The sequence below is a fragment of the Dama dama genome, chromosome 11, assembly GCF_033118175.1.
Source record: "Dama dama isolate Ldn47 chromosome 11, ASM3311817v1, whole genome shotgun sequence".
In the NCBI taxonomy this organism is placed as follows: Eukaryota; Metazoa; Chordata; class Mammalia; order Artiodactyla; family Cervidae; genus Dama; species Dama dama.
The window spans coordinates 92,738,790-92,764,294 of record NC_083691.1 but is presented as its reverse complement, the minus strand read 5'-3'; the positions used below and the strand labels follow the sequence as shown (position 1 = coordinate 92,764,294).

Genomic DNA, 25,505 nt, shown 5'->3' with positions numbered 1-25,505 from the left:
CACATCTGACCCTCTTCTTTCTCCAAGAAGGGACTTATTTTTCCTTTGGATCATTTGATACTGTTAACACAAATGAAGAATAAATACCCAGTGGGTCTCCACCATTGTTAGGAGCATTCCCAGAACCATATTTCTCCTTGTAGTTCTGGGTAAGCAGGTGGATGATGTCAGGTCACCTTCAGGAAACTGGACCTCAGGAGAGAAGGATGAGGTTTTCAGAGCTCGTGAAAAACAAGTAGGAGTGAAATCTAAGCTTCATTTCAAAGCCTGTGCCCCTCCCACTACACCCATCACACTGCAATTCCCGTCAGCCTTCAAACAGAAAAGTGGCTGGTGCTTGCTACCTACACGCAAAGTGTGTGGGTGAGAGAGAGAGACAAGGGGAGGGGGGCGTCCTAGAGCTGAGGACAGGGGAGAGGGTGGTATGAAGAATGCCTCTTCCTTCCCTGTCCTCCTTTCCTCACACCTGCTCGGCAGCCTTGTCCATCCACAGAATGACTACTATTTGTAAAATGCTTATTCTGCACTTCAGATCAATTAAGTACTTGAGAAATTTAACTCCTTCCATACAAACAACCCTCTGAGGTTGTGCCTATAATTAAGCTTTCCCATTTTACATAAGAGCAACAGGGGAAACTGAGGGTTACCGACGTCATACCCAGGGCCCCACCCACCCCAGGTGGGCCTAACTGGACCTTTCAGACTCTGAATGATCACCCTCTCCCCAGGGCCCTCTCCTCCTTCAGTGGCCCTCAACACCTTTCTGGTTCTCCTAATGCCATGTCTACCCAGTACATCTTGCCACTCTGTCCCCTTTATGACTGTTCACAGACATAGACCTCGTAAATCCAAACTGACTTTAATGAGAATAAAACTTACCCCCCAAAAAATTATATATATATGTATATATTTGGTAAAGAACAATGAAGGGGGAGGGGTCCAGACACAGCTCACCCTTTACTTCCATACAAGCCTCTCAAACCACACCGCCTCTGATCAAATACCCTTTTCTACAGTTCTGCTCTGGCAGCTATCCCTTCCTTTGGTGGGGATGACTTAGAGGTGCTGGCCTCCCCCAGCCCCCATCCCTGAGCCCTTTGTGACTCTGTCCCGCTTCCATGACTTCTTGGGACAGATCATCCTTGCCTTGGCCCCCCTTGCATCCCGGTCTCTGCACACAGGCCCCCTGGTGCCTGCTGGCTCTAACAGGTTCCTTTGATCCCGTGCCCCTTCCCCATGGTCCTCCTATCAGCAACCTCAGCTTCGCCCTATTTCTCACGTGGAACCCTCTGACTTGGCCCCAGTCCTGTCAGTCCCTACTCCAGGAGGCCCACAGTCCCAGCTCCCCAAGGCCCCGCTTTTCTGGACCTGGCTGTACAGGGCAGTGTCTGAGCTATGGCCTTGGCTGCCACCGCCAGCTGCAGCACCAGATTCAGGTAAGGCCCGGCCCTGGGGCTTGGGAGCTGGGAAGGGCTTTGTGCTCCGAGGGGGTGGCACAGCATAGTCATCAGTGGCAGGGTTGTAGGGGAGCTCATAGCCCTCCTCCTTCACCCGAGCCTGGCACCACCATGCATCCTTGGGCTCCTGAGGCAGATCATAAAGGCCCCGGAGAGTGGCTGGGGCCAGGCCCTCAGGTTCATCATAAATGGGGTCTTCTTTAGGGTCTGTCAACTTGGCCTTTATCAGCTTTTGCTGCACATGCTCACACAAGTCCCAGTAGAGAGCTTTCTTTAACTGTGTCCCCTCGCCTGCGCACGCAGGGGTGCTGTCCACGGGGTCTGAGTATAGAGCATCTTGGCCCGGGCCTGGAGGAACGCGCAGGGAGTCTAAGGGCTCAGCATACAGGGCTGGAGGGCTGCCTGGGAGCTCCAGGGGGGCCGCGGGGGAAGCCAGCTTCCCGTCTGCCACTTCTCCTTCATGGGAATCAGCTCTGAGAACATCCTGCCCCTGGCCAGCCTTCCCCTGAGTCTTCTGTCGGTGGATAGCAGTCTCGACTGCCTGAAAGATGTCATTTCCCTGTGCCGTGTGGAAGGTGAAGGTTCCAGGGCCGGAGGGACAGCGGCGACCAGCCTCAAAAGAGAACATGACCTGAAGAGAATGTAGAGGGAAACGTGTTACCAGGAGCTATCAGAGGAGGTGAGTCACAGGGCTAGAACCTGCTAGGGGACCTACAAAGAAGAGAGCACTGGAAAGGGAGGTGGGTCATGGTCTAGGCAAGAGAAAGTTATCTAGAGTGCAGTCTCCCACCTCCTGTCCACCCCTCCCACAGGCGCCCAACCCAGGGAGCCAGTCCTGTCTTGACAGCACCGTACCTTGTCACGGCCATAGCGACGCAACAGAGTGTAGGGCCAGGAAAGGAGTGGCTCCAATATCTGACTCTGGGCCCCCGCGGCCAGAAGAGTCAGCTTATCCGCCTCCACTCTCAGCACGTAGGAGCCATGCAGGCCACAGCGCTCAGCGGCCTCAGTCTTCTGCACCGTCACCCAGAACTGGGATCCTGGAAGGAATACACAGACTGGGACCTGGCCAGGACTGGGGTGGGGGAAGGGAGCAGACTATACACACACACACACACACACACACACACACACACACACACACACACTTGAAAGCTAGCTCTCAGGCGCTTCCTACTTCCCCTCCTAGGACACCCTTTCTTTCCACCCCTTCCCTGCTGGGGCTTTTCAGGCCATCTACCTTCCCAGGAGGGGCTATACAGCGAGTTCTCCAGCATCTCCAGGGCAGAAAGCTTGGGTGGGTTCTCGGCAGGTGCCAGGGCCCAGCTGCCTTTCTGGGGTAAAGAGAAGGAGCATGAAGGAGGCTGTGATTCCCTCACCGCGATTCCCAGGGTCTGAGCCAGCCCAGTTCCTCTGCCGCTGTAACTGCTCCCACCCCGCCTCGCCTCCTGGGCCCAGTGGCGCCCCGGGCCCCTCACCGGAAAGGCGTTTTGGCACAGCGTTTGCACCCAGGCTGCACTGGACGGCGCGTCGGCCGCCAGCAAGTGGGATCGCTGTGCGGTGTCCAGGCGAAAAGCTGCGGCGCCAGGCTCAGGGGGGCTCTCCACCGCCACGGGGGCCACGCTCACACACTCTGCCAGCCGGATCACCTTGCAGTCCAGGCGGCGCGAGCTCCCTCGGCCACCTCCAGAGCTCGACCCCTTGTGGTCAAAGAACTCGAGCCGCGCGACACCGTGGGGACTGGCCGGGTAGAGAACCGCCCAGGTCTTCCTCCATCTCTGGGGAAAGAGCCGAGAGACGCTGGGGAGGGAGCGGACAAGCACCGGCTGCCCAGCCCCGACGGGGGAAGGAAAGACCCGAGCGGGCTGATTTCAAGACTAAGGCTTCCCGACCGCTGGCGAAGTTTCCCCAGGAGGATGCCGCTCTGTCTCCCCAGGGCTAGAGAGGCATACCCGGAGGCCGGCGGACGCTTCTCCGAAGAATGTGCAAAGCATTTAAGAGGGAACGTCACAGGGCTCTCCGGTCCCGGCGCCGCTCCCCTACCGGCCGCGCGCCCCTTCCCTCCGTTTGGGCTCAGTCGCCCACCCCTAGCTCTGATGGGGTTCGGCAACCCCTGCCCACACTACCTTGGTCCCGAAACGCTGACTCTGCAAAAACAGCGGCCCTTCCATCACGGCCCCGTCCATGGCCCCCGGCGGTTCCTTCCGCGCTTCCTGGCCCGGCGGGCCCGAAGGCGGGGCGGGGCGGGGTTCGCGGGAGGCGTTCCCACCCCTCCCCAACCTCCGCGAACCGAGAAAGGGGAGGAAGGAGATGGGCCAGAGGAAGGGGAAGGGGTACCACCTCCAGACCCCCACCCCCAGCCCTAGGTTTCGCACTAGTGGCCTCTCCGAGAGAAACCCCGTGACTTCGGTCAGAGCACTCTGGCTCTTAGGCTTGGGGGCCGCGTACAACGTCAGATGCTCAACGTGACATCAGAGTGAAGGCCGTGACATCATCTTGAAAATGCCTACGGGCACCCTGGGGCATTGGAGGGACTTTCTGGGCCTTCGAGGCTTCAGTTCCCCGGACCTGACCCGACTCCTGCTCCGCGGGAGATGGGCTATTTACGGTCCGCAGAGCCGGGGACGTGGGGGAAGGGCTGGGGCCGGGGACTGAAGACTTCCCGGAGCTCGGAGCCGAGTCGCCGCACGGGGCGCAGCCCGGGGTAATCTGCGGCCCCGGGGCCTCCTGTGTGTCCAGCTCTCTGACCGCAGCTGCCCGGCACCCAACCCGCGGGAAAAAAGAGCTTTATTAAACAGGCTGGGAGGGGCGAGGAGGGGGGCGGGAGGGAGATTGAGCGGCGGCAGCGGCCAGCTCCAAGGAGGAGGGGAGAAGAGGAGGGAACTGGCCTGGGAGGGATCCTGGGAGAACGCGGAATGTGGGAGGGCTCAAGGGGACGTGGGAGGAACGAGGCGCGGGGGGAGGGTGGGGGGGGCGGGGGAGAAAGAAGGGCAGTCTCCCAAGTACTTTTTTTTGGAAGTCCTAGGATTGATCTACAGGACCAAGACTCTTCTCCCAGCCGCTAGGGTCCCCGTTCAGCCAAAGGTAGGGGGAGTCACGCTCCCGGTGGGAGGAAGGAGAGCTGTAGATGGAGAGGATGGTGGAGGGACCTGGGGAAAGAGGTGATGAAGGATAGAATCAAAGGAAAGCCAAGCTACTTAGAGTTATATAGTCAAAGAAGACACAAGAAGAGTGGAGAAAGAAAGCAGATACTGGGGAGTGGGGGCTACAGGGTGTTCCAAATAGGGCATCCGAAGTGCCCGAAGGCTAGGGGCTCCTCTGTGAGGCCCTCTCCCTGGGTCCCCAAGCCAAAATGTCCCCAAACAAAGCTTCCCTGTTGTGTTGTTTGTCTGAGTTGGGGGAAGTATGGGGGGGGTGGGGGGTAGGGGGAGCTCGCTGTAAAGGAGCTGTTCTCCCGACAGAGGGAAGGCCTTGGCTGAGAAGCCGACTAGTGCTCTTGCCCCCTGTTGCCCCGGGAAAGAGATGGCTGTGTTGGCAGAAGGCTTGGACAACCCCACCCACCCCACCCCCACCTTGAGGCCTGGCCCTTCTGGGCCCCTTGACCCTGCACGGCATGTAGGATGTGTACCAAGTTCTCCAATGCATTCTGGTTTTATGCCTTTTCTACCTGGAATCTGCCCAGAAAGGACTCTCAGCTTGATTCCCATTTAGGGGACCTGAGATCTGAGGGTGCCCTAAACCCCTTCTTGCCTGCCTCTTTCCACAATCAGTAACTATCTGTCCTCTCTCTGACTGGCTGAACAGGATCATCTGGGTCCCTCCTGTCTCTGCTCCTTGGCTTTTGTCAGTCCCTCTCCTCCTTTTTGCCTTTTCATACTGTTCATGGGGTTCTCAAGGCAAGCATACTGAGTTTCAGCAAGCTCCGGGAGTTGGTGATGGATAGGAAAGCCTGGCGTGCTACAGTCTGTGGGATCGCAAAGACTGAGCGACTGAACTGAACTGAACTCCTTACTCATTGCCTGCCTTTCTCAGTTGCTCCCCAGTTCTGTGTGCCAGACTCTCCCCTGATCCCCTTCTGTCCATTTTTCAACACTCTCTCTCTCCACTGTGTTTGGTCCCCTTTTATTCCCACAGTTTCCCTTCCCCTCACATCCTGTCTGTCTGGGTCTCCCTGTCTGTGTCTCCTGCTCAGTCTCAACCTATTTATCTTGATGGGCCTCTGATCTTGGTCTCTAATCTCTGTCTTTTGATCACTGGGTCTTCTTGACCCGTGAGTCGGGATATAGAGGTGATGACAGCAGAACCAGGGAAAGGACATTATGAGACATAACAACTAATAGTGAGCATTTATTCTTTACAGAAGAGAAGGAGAGCCTCCTCTCTCTCTCTCTCTCTCTCTCTCTTTCTCTCTCTCTCTCTCCCCCTCTCTCCCCCTCCCCCCCACCCTCTCCAATCTGGGTGTCTCAGCCTGTGCCTCTGTTACTCTGTATTTCTCTTCTTATTTAGTGTGTATTTCCTTCTGTCTCTCTTAGCCCCTGGGTCCCTCCCTTTCTGTCACACTGGTTCTCTGTCTCTGGTCTTGACTGGTGTCTCTTCCTCTCATGACCTCTCTCTCAGACCTGGGCTTCTCAATTTCAGTCTCTCTGGGGCACCCAGGCCTTCCCTGCCATGCGACCTGTCGGTGTTTGGCGGTGGAGCCTGTGGGGGCTGCTGCTGCGCCTGCTCTGCAGTCCGTGCCTGGGCTCTCCAACCCCATCCGCGGCACCTGAGAAGAGGGCCGGGAGCCAGGGGCTGCGGTTTCGGCTGGCTGGTTTCCCCAGGAAGCCATCCGAGGGCCGCGTGGAGATACAGCGGGCTGGTGAATGGGGCACCATCTGCGACGATGACTTCACGCTGCAGGCTGCTCATGTCCTATGCCGGGAGCTGGGCTTCACAGAGGCCACAGGCTGGACCCACAGTGCCAAATATGGCCCTGGAACAGGTGAGCAATGCTTCAGGCACAGCCTAGGTATTGCCAAAGTACAGCCTAAATGTAGGGAGAGGGAACAGCCATGGGGACACAGAACACCAAGGACAGCCAGTGTCAAGTACACCCGCGGAGGATAAACCAACCAACACATAGCTGTGTGATCAATGCCCTCTCTGAGCCTCAGATGCCCCCATGTGCAAAATGACTAGATGATCTGCAAGTTACTTTCTCCTGCAGAAGTATGATTCTACAGAGCCACATGCAAAGACAGCCCTGACACAGATGAGCCCTGTATGATTAAAGTACAGCTGGTTTCATGGGAAGCTGAGAGCAGGTAAATGATGTCTGGATGTCCCAAAGACAAAAGTGATCACAGAAACTGCAGTCAAAAAGATCAGATTATAGTTTAGAGCTGAAACCGACAAGCTGGGCTTCCAAAGACAAGTATAAATTTTAGGATAAGTATGATGTGGTTAGTAGGGACTTAGGAGCAATTCTGAGACCTGGGGGCACTTGCATTGTATAAACTCACAGTGGGATTGATAGAGCTGGTGCAATCTGCAGTTAACCCCCAATTCCCACTGGTTAGACCACATCTGGAATAAAGTATCACTGTAGATGCCACATTTTCAAACAGACAGTAGAAAGTGGAAGTACTGGGCATTTCCTGGTGGTCTAGTAGTTAGGACTTTGCGCTTTCACTCCCAAGGGCACAGGTTTAATCCCTGAATAGGGAACTTAGGTTCCTGGAAATGGAAGTACTTTCAGAGGAGAGCTACCAGATGTAAAAGATTGGAAGCCACATTTCAAGGAGGAATAGCTGAAGAAACCAGGGATATATGATATGAAATGAAAAAGCTTTGGATAATAATTACAAGATGGTTGAATTCAAACATGAAGACAGTCATTTGACTGAGGGATTTTTCTGGGTGGCATCAAAGGACTGAATCAGACCTGGAGTGGAAGAAAGTAATAAAAGAATCTCAATAGTTTGTGATGGTTCCAACAGCCTAATGGGGCGAGAGGTAGGTATCCCAGCAGAAGCTGGTTAAGTCCTGTCAGGATATGCATGAGGGTTCCCTGCACGCGGCCCTTTGAGGGGCCACCAGTTCTGAGAGAAAGTCAGTGATACTCATTTCAGTTTGGCCCAGGTCAAGAGTAGAACATGGGGCAACATGGCAGCGCAGAGCAGTCACATGAGAGAATGTAAGGCTGAGGTGAAAGGATCTTACATTTCCAAGTCTCACAAATGGCTCAAATCCCTAAGCCCTCAGGCATTGGCTGTATGGTCCTAGGCAAGTTACTTCCCTTCCCTGAACTTCAATTTCTTTATACAAGATGGTGATAATATCTAATGGCAGTTCTGTTCTAAGAATGATCACATATATACATACCTTGGCAGAGTGCCTCACGCACATGAGGTGGCTATCATTGAAAGGGTAAGGACTAATCAGAACTTCAGTGTTGACTCGGGTTTTTTTATTCACCCTACCCTAGCAAATTCTTGGGTATCCCCAGAACACTATCAACCCTCCATCAATCCCATGCTCCCTTTCCTATTCCTTTCCAGGGTCCCCTGTCCCTTCCCTACCCATTCTCTTGCCAGGTGTGAGGCTTCCATGCTCACTCTCACCGACATCCCCATACTACCTCTCCAAGCCTCTCTATCCCCTTATCTCCCCTCCCACACAGGCCGCATCTGGCTGGACAACCTGAGCTGCAGTGGGACTGAGCGGAGTGTGACTGAATGTGCCTCCCGGGGTTGGGGGAACAGTGACTGTACCCACGATGAGGATGCTGGGGTCATCTGCAAGGACGAGCGCCTCCCTGGCTTCTCAGATTCCAATGTCATTGAGGTCTGTAGTTCATAAACACACACACACATACGTACATACCACCCAGGACAGCAAGACAGAAAGGGTTGTGGGGTGGTTATATGTGGAGATACTAGAATGGAGAGGATCCCATGTGCCCAATGGGATAATTGGGGTTGGTGGGAAACTGGGCAGGTGGCAAAATGATAGAGCTCTGAGACACTATATAATCCAGGTTTACTTTAGCATTAGCATTCAAGTAACTAAGCCTGGCATGAACCTCTCCGACTTCATCCCCTGTCCCCAGGGCACCTGTGCTCTCTCTCAGCTCAGATATTCCTGAGGGAACCTTTCACTCTTAACTTTCTCCTACTTCTTCAGTGCTACTCCTCTGTGAAGTGTTCCCTCAGGCTCCAAGCAGAGTTAGATGCTCCTTCCCCAGCTTCTTCTGGACCCTTTCTCAGAGCACAGCAAGTCCTTACACTCGTGGCTGCAGGAAAGCCAACACACCCACACACCTCAGTCAGTACCTCACAGAGAACAGGCCTGCCTCTCAGCCCCATCTCGCCATCGGGGTCACAGCAAGTGCACTCAATCAGGGTTTCTTAAGAGTGGCCAGACATATGAAAGGTGCCACTGGGATTCCTTCCTCTGCTTGTGGTCCCATCCCCAGGTAGAGCATCACCTGCAAGTGGAGGAGGTGCGACTTCGGCCAGCCGTTGGAAGGGGCAGACGGCCCCTGCCCGTGACTGAGGGACTGGTCGAAGTCAGGCTTCCGGATGGCTGGTCGCAAGTGTGTGACAAAGGCTGGACAGCGCACAACAGCCACGTCATCTGCGGGATGCTGGGCTTCCCGAGCGAAAAGCGGGTCAACGTGGCCTTCTACAGGTGAAGGGACGTGGGCACTGGTGCAGCGGACTGGAGTTGAGGGGCGCTTGTTAAGGAGTGGTGTTGAGGGGCCTCCGAAGGGGTTGGTTCACCTGGGCAGCCGGGGGGAATGTGGAGGCCTCTGTGAAACTAGAGAGTTGAAAAGTCTCGGACCATGAAGCGGTCCCCGAGGCGGATCTGCTGCGGGGACCAGCGAAGCTCTGGCCCCAGTGGCCAGAGCCGGGGCGGGGGCGAGCGTTGGCGGTGGCGTCGGGGCCCGAGAGGCGGTCGGTCGACAGGTGGCGTCTCCGCGCCCGAGGCGAGAGCTGGGCCTCGCGAGGCCACGCCCAGCAGCCCGGGAGCCCGCGCGTCCAGGTCGGTGGGTGGGGGTAGCGACCACGCCCCGCCGAGGCAGCACCCGGGCGGGGCCAGACGCCGTGAGTCTGACGGCGACCGGCTCGGGGCGCCCGCGGGGCGGCGGTCCCATGCTGACCGCCAATCCCTGAAGGCCGGAGGGCGCCGGAAGAGGCCGAGGCCCTTCCCTGGGTCCCGGCGGCCCAGTAGGCGTCTGTGAGCGCGAGAGCACTCAGGACTGCTAAGCTAGTTTTCCAGAATATCCTTCAGCCCCGGAGGCCGGCCCTCTCCACCTGCCCTGGAGCCCCGGTGTACGCGCCGGCTTCCGGGGAATGTATCACACTGGGGACAGGCTCTTTGATTAGTGGGTCTCGCTTCCCTGGAGCATGTAGTTTGGCCGTTTTGAGAAATTTGGAAATCTCTTTGTAATTTAAATGATTATTTTCTTCAGCTCTTCCTTAGACCAGTTTTGCAGGAAGAGCTCTTAATATCTGGGTGACCTTCTGCTGGGGACGCTACTTCAGATGTGGGGCTGATCGGGGCAGGGTACAGCATAAAAGCTCATTTTTAATGAAAGCATATCTAGATTTTGCACTGCCTTTCCGTTGAGGCAGCATCCCACTGCTCATATTGACCTTGTAATCACCTAAATTAGGTCTTCCCTCCTCCTTGATACTGATAGAGCAGCCTATTTGAACCTAAATCTGTTGAGTTTACCCTATGAAATGTTTGATACATGATCTCATGTCTGATACATCATTTAAAAACCGTAATGATCCCATGAGATTATCTTGAATCTTGACATTTTTTTGCACTTGTCATCCCTCCCTGCCCCCTCTGTTCAATAGATATGATAGCTATGCCTCCTGACTTCATCAAAGTGACTGTTAAATTTGTTGAAATCTTTAAAACCAAAGTCTAACTCTTCTTATGAATCCTCCAGATTTACATCCAACCTTTAATCATTAGTTGTGAAATGTTTTTTCAACAGTTGGGACAAACTGAACACTACAGTGATACAGCCAACATTTCATCATCTTATCTATAATGAAATTATAGTCTTTTGCTAAAATCCAGATATACTATGTTCACAGCCATTCTGCAATTTTAGTAATCTTAAAAGAAATCATGGTGGTTTGATTGAGCTGACTTTTACTGAAATCCATTTAGATTTCTAAGGATCACCATATTTTTTCCTCAATGCTCACAAACTTTCTATTTAATGACTATCCTAGAACATAAATTATCTGTAAATTGAGGAATCCTTTTCCTCCTTTTTGAAAGTTAGTACATTATCCAGCCTCCAGTCATTTCCATACTTGCTGAAATTTTTTTTGCCTTGGCTCTGAGACACATCTGAAAATTCTTTAGGCTCCAAGGAATATACTTTTCCTGGTATAGCAACTCATATACGGTTTAAAACATCTATGTGCTATGCTCCTCTGCTATTATCTACCTTGGGCCTATATTTCCCTGTGCTTGTTCTTTACCTTTTCAAATCCAAACTCCAGGTTCTGAAAGATTAGTGCGACTTAAATAGCAGGCATTTCAGATGAAGAGGATAGCATGAACAAAGGTATAGAGAACAAACATTTATTGAGTGCGTATTGTATGCTAGGGACTGTTGTAGACACTAGGAATTCAACAATGAACAACAACCAAAAAAAAAACCAAAAAATCCTTGATCTCATGAACTAGGGAAGAATCAGGAAAAAAGTAAAATTACAAAATGTAAGGATGGCAAAGAGTGTAATAGGTAAAAATTAAGCAGGGAAAATGTTAGGAAGTGGAACTGGAATTGCAGTTTTAAAATAAGTCAGAGGAGGCATCATTTGAGAAAATAAAGGGCACAAACTATGCAGAAATCTTGATGAGCATCTCCAGGAAGAAATATCATATATGAGAAGATAGCAGATGAGGGGTTGGGGGAATTCTTGTCATACTCCAGGAGGCCACTGGGGCTGGAGCTGAGTGAACAAGGCAGAAAATGACAGGAGATGTAATTTAGGAGAAGATAAGGAAAGAATGAGGAGTCAGATCATGTAAGGCCATTTGAGAGACTAATTTTTACCGTGTGAGATGAGGTTTTGAGCAGAGGTGTGACATCTGTCTTCCACTTTTTGCATATTATTTGGACAGTTTTGTTAAGAATAGACTGTAAGGAATGTGTAGAGTCAAGGAGGCAGGAAGGCTTGTTAGGCAGTTATTGTCTCCTGAAAGCCAACTAAAGAAAATGAGAGGTGATGTGACCAGTGAAAGTGGTGAAAAAGTGATCAAATTCTGTGTTGAAGATAAAGCCAACAGGATTTGCTGATGGATTCAGTGTGGTGTGAGAGAATGAGAAGAATTAAGGATCATTCCAAGGTTTTTGGCCTGAGCTAGATATGGAGTTGGCCTCATTTGATAAAGAAAACAGTGAGTAGGGCATGTTTTATCTGGAGACGGGAGAGTGGAGATTGTATATTAGGAACTTGTTTTTAGACCAATTAAATTCAAGGTGCTTTAGACACTGAAATGGTGAGGTTATTGGGTATATGACTCTAGAGTCCAGTTGAATACAACTATTTAAAGCCCTGAAACTGGACAACATCACCAAGGGAGGAAGTGTAAATAGAGAAAAAGAGGTGCAGGGACTGAACTCTAGGGAGTTTAAACATTTTGACGTCAGGAAGATAAGGCAAAATGCAAAGGGAGGTGAGGTAGAAAGAAAACCAGGTGAGTGTGGAGACCTGGAAGCCAAGTAAAGTGCTTCAAGGAAGAGAGAGAGGGACCAACTGAGTCACTACTGCTGATGCTTCCAAAAACATGAGGACTGAGAAATGAATGCGATTTAGTAACTTGGATGCCATTGTTGACCCCAACAGAGATGAAAATGAACAGGATATTTTGAAAGACAGCTGACTAGAGTAGAAGATTGTTGTTCAGTCACTAAGTCATGTCCAACTCTTTTGTGACCCCATGGACTGTAGCCTGTTGGGCTCCTCTGTCCATGGGGTTTTCCAGCCAAGAATATTGGAGTGGGTTGCCATTTCCTTCTCCAGGGGATCTTCCCAACCCAGAGATCGAACCCATGTCCTCTGCACTGCAGGCAGATTCTTTACTGCTGAGCCACCAGGGAAGCCAGAGAGAAGATGTATACTGAGAAATAGTGGAAGAAAAATCTGGATAAAGTAAGGCTAGGAAATGAAACACTTTTAATGCCGGATTGGAGAGTTTTACCTTTATCCTATGAAAAATTTAAAAATAAAAGTACTTGTATGGGACAGTGATAAAATAAGGCCAGTGTTTTTTAAAGTTTGTCTGATAGTAGTGATTTGGAAGAGAAGGTTCTAGATGCAGTAAGATTAATTAGGAATTATAAAAATGAAGCTGATTAGGAGGATGACAACAAAGAGAGAGGAATGAATAGATGTTGGATGACTGATAGACTATAGAAAATAAAAGAAGAGATAATTAAAATGATTCTGAGGCTACTTAAGAGAAGGATGATGCCTGGCATCTCTGGGCTTCAAGTTAATATGAACTAGCTTTAGACATGGGCCATCCCTGGGAATTTTTAGGCCCAGGAATTGTCCCTAAGTATGCACAGACTCAAGAAAGTTTCAGAAATCAGAAATATATGTGTGCATATTGGAATCTCTTACTGAGTCTGGGATATGAAGGTTGGAAAAGGAGATATATATTAAGTATAGAGTTCATTCTTAGTAGAGAAAGAGATTACAGGTGGTCCTGGGAGATTCTGTGATGAGAATTTAACGTAGATATTCCTTCACAGGTCAAGTCAGACAGAGGGAGACTCCTCATAGGTAATACAATTATAACAGCTAGGCAGGATAGCTATAAACAACTCTGCCTTCCTTGGAGAAAGAAGATGCATCTGCTAGCTTTTAGAGGAAGTTAGTAAGATTTAAAGAATAAGAAAATCAGAATGTGATGTGTTTATCATTTTTCAACTTGATTTGGTACTTCTACCCTAGAACATGTGAAAGTTGTAGAATTTTAGAAGAGGAAAAGAATGTACAGACAACTGAACAATTTACTGCCTTTTTGCAGGCAAAGAAGTTGAGGTTCTAAGAGCTTAAGTGCTATTTAAGAAGGCACTCTTCTAGCTCATTTCAGATATTCTGGTTCATATTCAGATATATTCATTGACAGATATTTATTGAACTCCTACTATTTGACAAGCACTGTGCAAGATGCTGAGAATACAGAGGTGACGAGAGAGTTAATTTGGCACCAGATCATAGAAGACCTTATAGGCTACGGTGATGATTTGAATCTTTATGGTAAAAGTAATGGAAAGTGATTGAAGTTTTTCAATGAGGAGGGCTGTGAGAGTACGTGATCAGGTTTGTGGCTCCCAGAGATCACTTTGCATTTTGAGAATGGTTTAGAGAAGAGCAAGAGCAAATGGATTAGAGAGTCATTCAGGAAGGAACATTGACAGGACTTGGTTATGGATTGACCTTGGGAGCCAAAGAAGAGAGGGATGTCAAGGTTGATTCCTAAGTTTCTGGCATAGATTTTGCTAAAAGAATTATGAGTTTATTTTTGGACCCACATTAAATTTTAGATAATTTTGAGATATCTAAGTAGGAACATCAAGAAGGCAATGGGATATACAAGGTTAGATGTAAATGAGGATATATAAAGAGAGGATTTGAAGTGAGAAGAATGCCTTAGAGCTCCAAAAATGTAAATTACTATATAGAGGAGGAGCCTGCAAAGAAGACCAAGAAAGAGCATCCAGAATTAGGACTCAAATAAAGCTCGTAGTGTTGTGACAGCTAAGGAGGGAGAGGGCAGTGTCAGATACTACCAAGAGTCGGCGGTGTGTGAGACAAAAAAATTCCAGATTTATCATCACAGAGTGATGGGTGGGGGAAAACAGAAAGGAGTGGATTAAGGAGCGAGCGGGAAAGATGATGAGTGTTGACACTACTGAAAAGTTTTTCTGCTAAGAAGAAATGTGGGGTGGAGTGTGTGTGTGAGAGAGAGAGAGATTTGAATATGTTTAAAAGGATTCAGTTGAGGAAAGGTTATGTGCAACTTCTCAACTGAGGAGAGAAAAGTTCATAGGGGAAGGAATTCAGAAACATTTAGGGGTGGTGACTTTAGAAAAGAGAGACAGGTATCAGCACTGGTCCTAAATAAGTACCAGGTCCTCAATGTAACCTGTATTTGCCTTGTATATTTTAATAATTATATATACCATATAATTATAAAGACCTTATAAAGTCCTTAAATAACTAGAGAAGTATTTCTAAATTTCTAGATAATACATTTTTCTGAGTACTGTTACGTGATTTCTCTTGGTTACTGGTGAAAGAAAGTGCCAGATATATTTCATTTCAGACATGCTTGAGAAAAAGACATTTGGAGAAGACATTTTACCCTATACTTATCCAATGAAAGGTTCTAAACTCTTAGCAGTGTCTCAGGAAAGGGACCCAAGAGTTATTGTAGACTCTTTGCTAGGAATGTTGGACGTATTGGATGTTTTGGCAAAGACCATCCTCAAGAAGAAGCCAAGGTAGGAAATACCAAGCAGATTCAGCCCTGTTTATATATTAAAACCCTAGCACATCTGCACATAATATACCACACCCAAATATAACTCAAGAGAAACAGCCGAACAGGAACATGTTCAAAGACAGGATAACTAAAAGGATAATGGGGAATTCCATAAATTTTGTAAGGACAGACAGACAAGACCTGCATTCATCTATACATAGTTGGACAGGACCAAGAGTGGGCAAAATGAAAGTCTTTGAAATCAAAGGGAGAATGAGAGGAGAAACAGACCTAGTTTCCATTCATTAGCCTTAAGGTAACCTCTTGAAGAGTAAAATAGGTCAAATATTTAGGTCAATTAAGAAGAAATAAGGTTTTAGACCTTAATTCCCTAGAAGTAAGTTTGGGAGATGAGCTGTTTGTGAATGACTAAAGTATATGGGATTTAATTTAGACAGGAAGGATGCTGTCATCCTAAGCCTTCTGGTCTCATGCTCCCCAGTCAGACCAAGTTAATGTCCCTTGCTGTCCAGCCTTGTTCCTTGGTCCTAGTTCACTGGCCTCAGGCCTGGATATGCCAGAAGCCAGAGTGCATCCAGAAAAATAATACACAGTCAGCCTCCCTAGGTGTGACCAGGCCACTTCTCTCTCCTTGCCTAGTCAGCCTGGCAATCTTAACACCCTTCCGCTTTAATCTGTCCCCCCAGTTCTCCCCCAGGTTTAGATCAGCCCTAATATCAGTCCAAGAATCCTGTTCCCCATCTACCTTAGCCTAATTTCTGTGGGTCCTGATACAGGGTCTTTATCAGCCCCGAGTCCGCGTCCTTCACTGCAACTCACCTGTCTTGTTCATGTGCTTATGAGGCCAAACAGCTGTGAAGGGCAGAGCCTTGGGGCATCTAATGTTATAAGATCCTGCCACCAGGAGGCTGCTAACTGCTAAAACAGAACTCTTGCCCCTGGTCCCTGTTCCACCAACTTTTCCCACTTGGTTCTAGACTGTTCCTGACTCTGCTGTTGTCTTATCCTCACAGAAAGTTGAGGAAGCGAGCGGCCAAAGCCTCGGCCCGACGCTCCAAGCCCCTTGGAAGGTAATGGGGCAAGAGCCCCGGGACCTCCTGCTCATCCCTGTGGCCCCAGGAGGTGGATGGATGGAAGGCAGCCTATCCATGTCCATCCCAGAACCCAAGCTGATGAATTAGGGATGTGGCTGGAAAATGGCCATTCCAGGAGGGAGGGGAGGGGAGGCAGGCATGGGGATGGGTAAGCTTTGATTTAGGAAACACAAGGAGGAAATAATGTAGGAATGACTAAGGAGAGAACTCTGCATCTTTATACTGCCCCCAAATAGCTTGGGCTCCAGCCTCCGCCACCTGCATGCTTCCTCCCCTCCCCTAACTCCTAACCTCCCTTCATTCAGCTACATTCCCACACTCTCTCCTCCCTCCACCATTCCTCTCATCTCCTCTCCCCTCACCACCTGCACAGACATCACCAGATTTCTCATCACTGTTGCTGAATCCAGAGAGCAGCATGTATTCCAAAAATACAGTTAAGTGGTATTCAGCAGTGTATGTGGAAAATCTGACTGCCTTTGCTTTGCTCCTTCCCACGCTCTGCATGAAGGGTCCTTCCTAGAAACAGAAAAAAGAAATAATCCTTTACCTTTCCCGGGTAATGTACCTGACCACTACTTCCACTAACTTCTTTCTCCTTTTTTCAGACCAGTCACCAAGCTTAAAGCCAAACCCAAAACCCGAATGGGCAGGGGGCCAGTTAAGAGGTAAATAAAGTTTAGGCTGGGTGGAGAGGAAAGGGAGTGCCAAGCGATGAGTCGGGGGCATCGGGCTGTGGTTAGGAAGGGGTCCAAGAGACGCCTCCATCAGGAGGTGGAGGAGCAGCAGCAACTGTTACAAGCCACCTTCCAGATGATTCACCAAAATGTAAAGTAAGATTGGCCCTTTTGTTTGGGGTTTTGTTTGGTTGGGTTTTTTTTTTTTTTTTTTTTTTTTGGCCCTTATGTTTTTTGTCTGAGGAATTATGCTCGTCACAGGATTTTTGAAAAATCTCCAAAGAAGTTCACGCATTGACTTCTCTTGTTCCACATGCTTATTTATCTTCCCCCAGCAGATTTTAGTAGATACTCCTCAGATGCCATGCTTGCCTCTCGCCCAAGAAGTTAAGTTGCCCTAAAGGATCAGTGTTCCCATCCTACCTTTATTTGATAATCGTTAAATGGAGTAAGTGCTACAGGGTTGGATGTGATACTCAGGATCCCCTCTGGAACCTTTCCCAGGGATGGAGTCAGATGGCAGTCCTGACTCTCTGGCCCAGTTAACACAATTAGGCTCCCAGTTCCATCATTTTCCTCCTGGGTGCCTTCAGAACCCCAGGGAACAAAAAGCTCCCAATCCCAATGATTGCATCTCACTTGGCTTCTGAAGGCAGTTTGTGCATGAAAAGTCTCCTGGAGAGCTTCTTCAGCAGTGGGTGAGCTGTAGAGAATTCAGCCCTCTCTGTTGTCTCCGCCTCTCTTCACAGCATCCCAGGATCACTCAGTGGTCCCAGGCTCCCCTCACGCCCCAGCTCCTCCCTCTGGTGCCTTCAACAGGCCTTGGGATTTGGGGGTGTTCCCACAGTGCCCTTCTAGCTTAGGGTTCTGTTGCACAACATGGCCATACCCTGGCCTTCCCTGACCCCCATGTTAAAGTGATGACCTCTTTCACTTTCATTTTCAGCCAGACAGGACTTCGAAAGAATACTAAGTCTCTTTGAGCTTCAGAGTCCACTTATCTTGAGCTTCCAAAGGTATTCTGTAAAGTCTCCAGGCTTCCTCTGTCTGATTTGTCTATAACTTATCCCTCTGTGTGTCTTCCTAGCCAGTGGCTTCAAATCATCATATTCCTCCTCTGACATCAAGTGATAGAGCACATTACTGCAGTAATTCACCACCAGACCACCCTCAAAGGCCCACTCCACCAACACAAGGCCTCATTGGTTCCTTCCCTCTCTGGGTTCAAACCGGCTGTTCTAGGAAGAAAGCTCTTATCACATGGCTCACTGCAACATTCCATTCCGTTGGTGTTGATAAGCAAGTCCCCTCATTCTCTCCAGCATCTCTCTGCTGTTTCCAAGTTTTAACGTCTCTACTTTAGTCCCATTTTCCTGCTCAGGTGGCTATGGAACATTATTTCTGTTACATTTAAACTACAGAAACATGGACTACCTCATTAAAGACCCATACAGTTCAGCTTTTGGTCTGGGGTTATCCTCACCCTTCTGTTTTTCATATTCCCTCTTCTTCTCTGGTCGTGTGGTCTCTCTCTGTCTTGTATTTGTACCTCTTCATTCCTATTTATACCAACTCCTGTCTTTCCTGTTCACCATCTGCTCTGTTCTTCCTGTAACTGCCCATCATCCTCTGGCCTGGAAGCCCCTCTGGCCTCTTAAAAAGCCATGTGGACCCAAGACTTACTCACTTCTTTGCATCCTGACTCATTTAGTTCTTTCAGTCCCAGCGTAATAGAAAGATCTGCTTACTCTGGCCATTCAGGCTTCCTGTTAGCTACTCCCTCCTGCCTATCTCTTCCAGATGGTCGGTCCTGGCTTCCTAATCTCTTTGCACAGCAGCTTCAGCCTCCATTAGGGCCAGCTCCCTGACACCACACAGAACAAGGTTGCTGTCAGGCAAGTCAAAACTAGCCTTCCTCCCCACAGGGTTCTTCTGTTGCAGAACATACCCAAGGACCCCCGTCTGGGCTCTCTCAGCCTGGAAACTCCCCATTACCATTGTCTCTTTGTCTCTGTGTTTCTGCAGAGAAGAAAAGAAGAACTAAAGCGGTCATGAAAGGTTGGGGGATGGCGGAGGCATGGAGCGGGAGGAGGGTAGTGGGCAAAGAGGCAGGCGCGTTGTTTTACCCAACTACTCCCACTCCTGTCCCCCCAGGCTGCTGGCCCAGCGGCAGCAACACTCCTTTGGTCTGCACGGGGTGGCATGCGTGGGCACGGAGGCCCACCTCTCCCTCTGCTCCTTGGAGTTCTATCGAGCCAATGACACCACCAGGTGCCCTGGGGGGGCCCCTGCGGTGGTGAGCTGTGTGCCAAGCCCTCTCTACGCAGCGTCCAGTGGCCAGAAGAAGCAACAGTCGAAGCCTCAGGGGGAGGTGTGTGAAACACTATGACCTTCCCCACCACCCAGGTGAAGAACCCCGTAGCCTGGCCACCCCTTGATTAAGCATAGTTCTGACCTTGGAGGACAGAGAGGAGAGAGGTCTCCCACAGACCTGAGACCACCCGCTCCCTCCCACCAGAATCTCATTCATCTCTCAGGTCCACTGTCTCTGTGCTGATGTTCCCATTCACTGCTGGGCACCTCTCTCTCCTCTGCAGGCCCGAGTGCGTCTGAAGGGCGGAGCCCACCCAGGAGAGGGCCGGGTAGAAGTCCTGAAGGCTGGCACGTGGGGCACGGTCTGTGATCGCAAGTGGGACCTGCAAGCAGCCAGCGTGGTGTGTCGGGAGCTAGGCTTCGGGAGTGCTCGAGAGGCTCTGAGCGGTGCCCGCATGGGGCAGGGTGAGGCGGGTACAGGTTGGAGAGAGGGGGAGGTAGGAGGTACATACTCCTGGAGGGCTACATTCCTTAGGAAGGAGACCCCTGGGCAGAAAGTAAAGTTAGAACCTCCCGATTTCTGACTTCTGACCTTAGGCATGGGTGCCATCCACTTAAGTGAAGTGAGATGCTCTGGACAGGAACTCTCTCTCTGGAAGTGCCCCCACAAGAACATCACAGCTGAAGACTGCTCCCATAGCCAAGATGCTGGTGTCCGATGCAACCTGCCCTACACTGGGGTGGAGACCAAGGTCAGTCACTCTTTCCACCTTGGTTCAGGTATCTCGTCCTATCCAGTCCTACCTGGTCATGATGCAGTCTGATGGCCCTTCAGGCCCCTATCATCCTGCAGCTCCCCTTGATGCCACCACTTGCTAGCCCTGTGAGTGCTTCTGAATCACCATTCAGCCATAGGCCCACTGCGGACTCCCACTAGTCCACCCCGAAAGCTTCTGCAGCACTTCCATTGCCTCACTGCAGATCCGCCTCACCGGGGGCCGCAGCCGCCATGAAGGGCGAGTGGAAGTTCAGACAGGGGGCCCGGGGTCCCTTCGCTGGGGCCTCATCTGCGGAGACGACTGGGGAACACTGGAGGCCATGGTTGCCTGCAGGCAGCTCGGACTGGGCTATGCCAACCACGGCCTGCAGGTGAGTGGGGAGGAGAGGGGAACCGAGGCTGTTGCCTCCAAAGGTTGTGTTGGGGACACAGGTCTGTCAAAATGAGTCCCTTGGCCGGGGAGGCTGGATGGTGGCCTCACAAAAACACCTCTCTACGTCCCCAGGAGACCTGGTACTGGGATTCGGGGAACATAACAGAGGTGGTGATGAGTGGAGTGCGCTGCACAGGGACTGAGCTATCCCTGGACCAGTGTGCTCATCATGGCACCCATGTCACCTGCAAGAGGACGGGAAGCCGTTTTACTGCTGGAGTCATTTGTTCTGAAAGTGAGTGAAGTGTCGGGGGGTGCAAGCCAGGGAAGGGAGGCTCTGGCTCACCTCTTTGCAGGGAGAGCTGCAATCTGGAGGGGTACACTTTCCCTGTGGAAAGCCAGTCTCACCCCAGTTTTCTGGGGGAGGGGATGGAAGCACTCCCACCTGTCCCTGCCCCTCAGCAGTGACGTCTAACTCTCCTCCCTTCCTCGGTGCAGCCGCATCAGATCTGCTGTTGCACTCAGCACTGGTGCAGGAGACCGCTTACATCGAGGACCGGCCCCTGCACATGTTGTATTGTGCTGCTGAAGAGAACTGCCTGGCCAGCTCGGCCCGCTCAGCCAACTGGCCTTACGGCCACCGGCGTCTGCTCAGATTCTCCTCCCAGATCCACAACCTAGGACGTGCTGACTTCAGGCCCAAGGCCGGGCGCCACTCCTGGGTGTGGCATGAGTGTCATGGGTGAGAGGGTCAACTAGTAGAAGGGCAAGACCACTGGGCAAGAGGAGTGCCTGCGGGGGCAGGGAAGGAAACAGGGATTCCCTTGTCCCCACAGGCATTATCACAGTATGGACATCTTCACTCACTACGATATCCTGACCCCCAACGGCACCAAGGTGGCCGAGGGCCACAAAGCTAGTTTCTGTCTAGAAGACACCGAATGTCAGGAGGGTGAGTTGGGGCCTAGAATAGACTGCACTATCCTCATCTCCACAGCCTTGCCTCACATGACACATGCTCATTTCCTCAGATGTCTCCAAGAGGTATGAGTGTGCCAACTTTGGAGAGCAGGGCATCACTGTGGGCTGCTGGGATCTCTACCGGCATGACATCGACTGTCAATGGATTGACATCACAGATGTGAAACCAGGAAACTACATTCTGCAGGTGCCTGGGTCTGAGACTTGCGCTTGTTGAGTGGGAGGAGTGTTTATTAAAGGCAGCTTTGGATTTGAGGAATGCAGCTCATTTGTTGGCTTTCTCCCACTCACAGGTGGTCATCAACCCCAATTTTGAAGTAGCAGAGAGTGACTTCACCAACAACGCCATGAAATGTAACTGCAAATATGATGGACATCGCATCTGGGTGCACAACTGTCACATTGGTATCTGGCGGGAAGAGCAGCCAGAAGGCCTGGGGGTGGGAGGGAAAGGCCTTCATTCTCATCTCCCTAGGTTGTTTCTGGGCCTCCCACCCACTTCTGGATCTCCCAGTCTCTCCATTTCCACCCACCCTTCCCCACAATGGGTCTGTTTTCCTACCCAAACTACCTGTTCACCTTGCAGGGGATGCCTTCAGTGAAGAGGCCAACAGGAGGTTTGAACGTTACCCTGGCCAGACCAGTAACCAGGTCATCTAAGGTGCCACCACCTTCCTCTACAGACCACCACTGGCCCCTAATGGCAGGGGTCTGAGGCTGCCGTTACCTCAGGAGCTTACCAAGGAAGCTTTGACGTCAGCAGGCCCACAGCACTCGTCCGTTGTGCACTGCGGTTGTGGACCGTCAAGCAGAAATCACTGCCCTCTTTCCTAGGCCAGCTGTCCTGATCTGTGGCCAGGCCTGGGGAATTCTGCGCCCAGGCCCAGCACCAAGCCAAGCACACCACAGAGAGGCGCACCTGATTAACTGCCCAGGACAACAGACAACAGCAGCTCGCTTTCTTGAATAGGGAGGTCAGAATGGTTTAACTCCAGTATCTCCCCTCAGTTCTGGAAGATAAAGCTTTACCTCTAGCCTTTTTGTGGGGGGAAAGAGCAGTGTTCCACCCTTCCCCTCATTTTTCAGTATGACATGTTGTTAGGTATAATTTTATTTTATATAAAAAGTGTTTTTGTGACTCTTCAGAGCCCAGGAATTGGTGCTGGTAGTTGGAGGGACCTGCCCCCAACTGGTTCATTTAATCCTCTGTCCAGGTGCCCTCAGAGCCCAAGCCATGAAATCAAGGTTGAAATCAGAGCAGGAGCCTCCTACTCTTGCTGATCCATTCATTCTGTGACTTCAGGGGTAACATATAAGGTCAATGTTTCCTGTCCTCGCCGGATCCGCACTGCCAGTTGGGATTGGGTTCGAACAGCTTCATAAATATCTTCAGCATTTTGTACCAGCTGCTCCCCAATAGCCAAGATCACATCACCAGGTCGCAGACCAGCCCTATGGCAAAAGACAGAGATATAAAGGAGAGACTAGATGGCCCAGTTCAAGGGCACATACATGCCCCACCCATCTCCACCTCCTGATGCAGCCTCTCCCTCACCGGTGAGCAGGGGAGTCCAGGATGACTTTATGGATGAGCACACCATGCTGAACATCAGGAAAGCTTGGTTCTCGAAGCTGTAGTTCAGCAAGGATGCTGAAAGGACACATGTGACTCTGTTAATCACAGGGCACTCTCCCCATTTGGGGTTTGCCCCAAATCTTTCATCAGCACACTGACAAGTGTGTTAACAGGGCATGCACTAGATCCTCTTGATACAAAAACAATTCACTTTCTGCCTTCTAGCAGTTAGGAAGTGGAATATGTATATATAGAAGATAACATTCCAAATGACACACAGTGTTAAATCAATAGCACTAATGTCATTTGAGAATCCTAAGAGAAGCTATAACTTTAGGAAGTGCTATAACTTTAGCTTAACCTAGAAGGATCAATCTGATATTTAACTATATAAAATAAGAACAACATAAAAACAGGGGATTAGGAATCAAGTTGGCCAGAACAGAAAATACTCATAGGGAAGCCACATCTGGAAGGTTGGGTATTGTAAATCTAAGCAATAACAGGATGGGAGGTATGCCAAATAGAGTAAGGTGAGAAAAATCAAGATAATGAGAGAGGACAGCTCCTCTGATAGCTCCAAGAATGAGGCAACTCATCTTAGATAAAAACAGAACTAAGAACAAAGCTCAACAAAAGTGCCAGGTACCCACCACTGGTTACACTGATGGCCCTACGTGTCACTACCCCTAAAGCTCATACCTGGGAGTCAAGGTCAGCATCATCACCCCAATGTAGCGGCGCTGGGATCCACTGATTCCAAACCAGGAATCTGTGTTAGAAGGACAAATGAGCCCCACCCAGGTATATCCTTACTTCCCCTCCTCCACCCAACAGACCCCTCTACAGCAAACTCTCCCCACCCCTGCCACTTAAAGAAACCCCTTTCCCCGCAAGCCAGGCTTACTCTTCTTTTCTCCACGATGCAGAAACTCTCGAAGCCGATCGGAAGGGATGGCAAAGGAGATTCCAGCTGTGACCTTCATGGTATTCACCCCAATCACCTCCCCATCCTGTTGGGACACAGCCCACTATTCTCTAGCCCAAACAAATAATAGGAGATGGGGGTATCTGAGCAAGAGTGGCAGAGAGTTTTGGGGGAGATCTAGTTGGATTCTGGGAGACAGCCAACAAGAAACTGCTCAGAAACTTGACCAAACATCAGTGAGTTAGGGAAAACCCACCCCTTCCCATACTGACCTGGGATAGGGATTCTTGGAAAGGATGTCGCACTTACCAGGTTAACCAGGGGACCTCCAGAGTTTCCAAACTGCAGGACAAGGAGAAAATATGGGAGAAATCCAGGGACTCTATGCCTCGGGGCACAACCAGGATGTAGACACTTTCTCCAAATCCTCTCCTTTCCCAGCCCGTGAAGGAGTGGCCACATTTTTTGCGACCCAATCCCGGTATATAGGCTCATCCACCATCTATCACAATTGGTGCCTGTACCACACACCCCCTCCCCCCTCCCCCAGCCTAGTCTTCCATTTCTCTCATGTCAGGACGCACATCAATAGCCGCATCAGTCTGGATATACTCCACATTGGTTTGGGGAAGGCCCAGGTCTTTGGCTGGACGCTGAGCAGAGCTGACAATGCCGGAGGTGATTGTGTTCTGCAGCGCAAAGGGACTGCCCATAGCAACAACAAACTCCCCTTGGCGGACGTCCGCTGAGCGCCCCAGGGGCAGCGTAGGGAGAGGCTCCTAGGAGAGAATGGGCGCAAGGACCTGTCACCTGGGGATGTGAACAAATTCACAGCCCCAAGCAGACATGGCCCGCCCCGGCCCCCACCTTGGTCTGAATCCTCAGCGTGGCGATGTCTGCCACGGGATCCACAGCTGTGACCACGGCCTCATAGGTGTCGCCGCTAGGCAGCCTTACACGGACTCGGCGCCGATCAGCCACCACATGGGCATTGGTAACGATGAGTCCATCGGCAGCCACCACGAATCCTGAGCCATTCGAGATAGGGACTTCGCGGCCCGAAAAGGGGTGCCTGGAATGGGGGTCGGGGGGAGAGTACGGATGTGAGAAGGCTCGGACCCATCCTTCTCGCCCGCCCTCTAGCCCGCGGCTTCGTTGCCTTCGTGTTTACCCCCACCGTTACCGGCCCAAGATCTCGATATAAACCACGGCAGGGGCCGTCTTCTCCACCACGTCCGCGATGAAGTTGTACTGGCTCCGGGGAGAGGTGGGCGGCGAGCCAAGGACCGAGGCGAGCACAGCCGGGGGTCCCCGCCCCCCGCCCCAAAACAACAACAGCACTGCCCCTCCAGCGCCCAGCGCCACCGCCAGCCACAGGCGCGGACGGGTTCCAGGAGTCCCTGAGTCTTCCGGGGTCCGGGGATCTGGGGTCCCAGCGATCAGCCGTGCTCGAAGATCCGAAGTCCGGGACCTCAGACATGTCCTTGGTTCAGGGACCCCCACAGATAACCGGGTCCTGAAACTGGGGGCCCCATAAGTCACTCGGGTCCGAGGGTCAGAAGTTCCTGACGTCAGCAGGGCCCGGAGGTCAGGGGTCAACAGGGGTCCCTTTCCCCAGTGACCCCCCCCCAAAGCCCGCCATCCCCGGAGGCTCCAGCCAGCACCCCGCCCCGCCCTCAGTGCAGCCATCAGCTCCGCCTCGGCTGCTTCCTCGCCCGCCCAGCGCAGAGGCGGCGCCCTAAAGACGTGAGCGGGAGGACAGCTGGACGCTGAGGACGCCGGTACCTGA

At 51.1% G+C, this 25,505-nt stretch overlaps 3 protein-coding genes across 15 annotated transcripts; 1 reads left to right on the top strand and 2 right to left on the bottom strand.

Moving 5' to 3' along the window:
- Positions 1-843: 843 nt before the first annotated feature.
- DOK1 (docking protein 1) lies at positions 844-3,735 on the bottom strand. Of its 3 annotated transcripts, none has more exons than XM_061155813.1 (5): positions 3,584-3,735; positions 2,936-3,235; positions 2,698-2,791; positions 2,313-2,497; positions 844-2,088 (listed from the first exon to the last, which is right to left on the bottom strand). In XM_061155813.1, exons 1-5 carry the CDS (start codon positions 3,641-3,643, stop codon positions 1,276-1,278), a joined length of 1,452 nt encoding a protein of 483 aa, XP_061011796.1. In that variant the 5' UTR covers positions 3,644-3,735; the 3' UTR covers positions 844-1,275. The 3 variants fall into 3 exon arrangements, with proteins under 3 accessions (XP_061011796.1, XP_061011797.1, XP_061011798.1); XM_061155814.1 differs by lacking the exon at positions 3,584-3,735 and adding an exon at positions 3,410-3,561; XM_061155815.1 differs by lacking the exon at positions 3,584-3,735 and having other exon boundaries at positions 2,698-2,787; positions 2,936-3,062.
- Positions 2,014-22,357, top strand: LOXL3 (lysyl oxidase like 3). 11 transcript variants are annotated; one of them, XM_061155807.1, is made up of 17 exons: positions 2,014-2,136; positions 4,477-4,541; positions 6,096-6,438; positions 8,119-8,282; positions 8,914-9,128; positions 15,974-16,066; positions 16,699-16,758; positions 18,922-19,138; positions 19,365-19,545; positions 19,678-19,832; positions 20,062-20,229; positions 20,364-20,526; positions 20,730-20,973; positions 21,068-21,183; positions 21,263-21,399; positions 21,506-21,617; positions 21,799-22,357. In XM_061155807.1, the coding sequence occupies exons 3-17, from the start codon at positions 6,126-6,128 to the stop codon at positions 21,870-21,872; spliced, it is 2,412 nt and encodes an 803-aa protein (XP_061011790.1). In that variant the 5' UTR covers positions 2,014-2,136; positions 4,477-4,541; positions 6,096-6,125; the 3' UTR covers positions 21,873-22,357. The 11 variants fall into 11 exon arrangements, with proteins under 11 accessions (XP_061011790.1, XP_061011791.1, XP_061011789.1 ...); XM_061155806.1 differs by lacking the exon at positions 2,014-2,136 and adding an exon at positions 3,660-4,161; XM_061155808.1 differs by lacking the exon at positions 4,477-4,541.
- HTRA2 (HtrA serine peptidase 2) lies at positions 22,308-25,491 on the bottom strand. The gene is made up of 8 exons (XM_061155816.1): positions 24,900-25,491; positions 24,584-24,788; positions 24,301-24,495; positions 24,026-24,058; positions 23,696-23,801; positions 23,491-23,560; positions 22,768-22,863; positions 22,308-22,664 (listed from the first exon to the last, which is right to left on the bottom strand). Exons 1-8 carry the CDS (start codon positions 25,403-25,405, stop codon positions 22,499-22,501), a joined length of 1,377 nt encoding a protein of 458 aa, XP_061011799.1. The 5' UTR covers positions 25,406-25,491; the 3' UTR covers positions 22,308-22,498.
- Between the last annotated feature and the right edge of the window lie 14 nt (positions 25,492-25,505).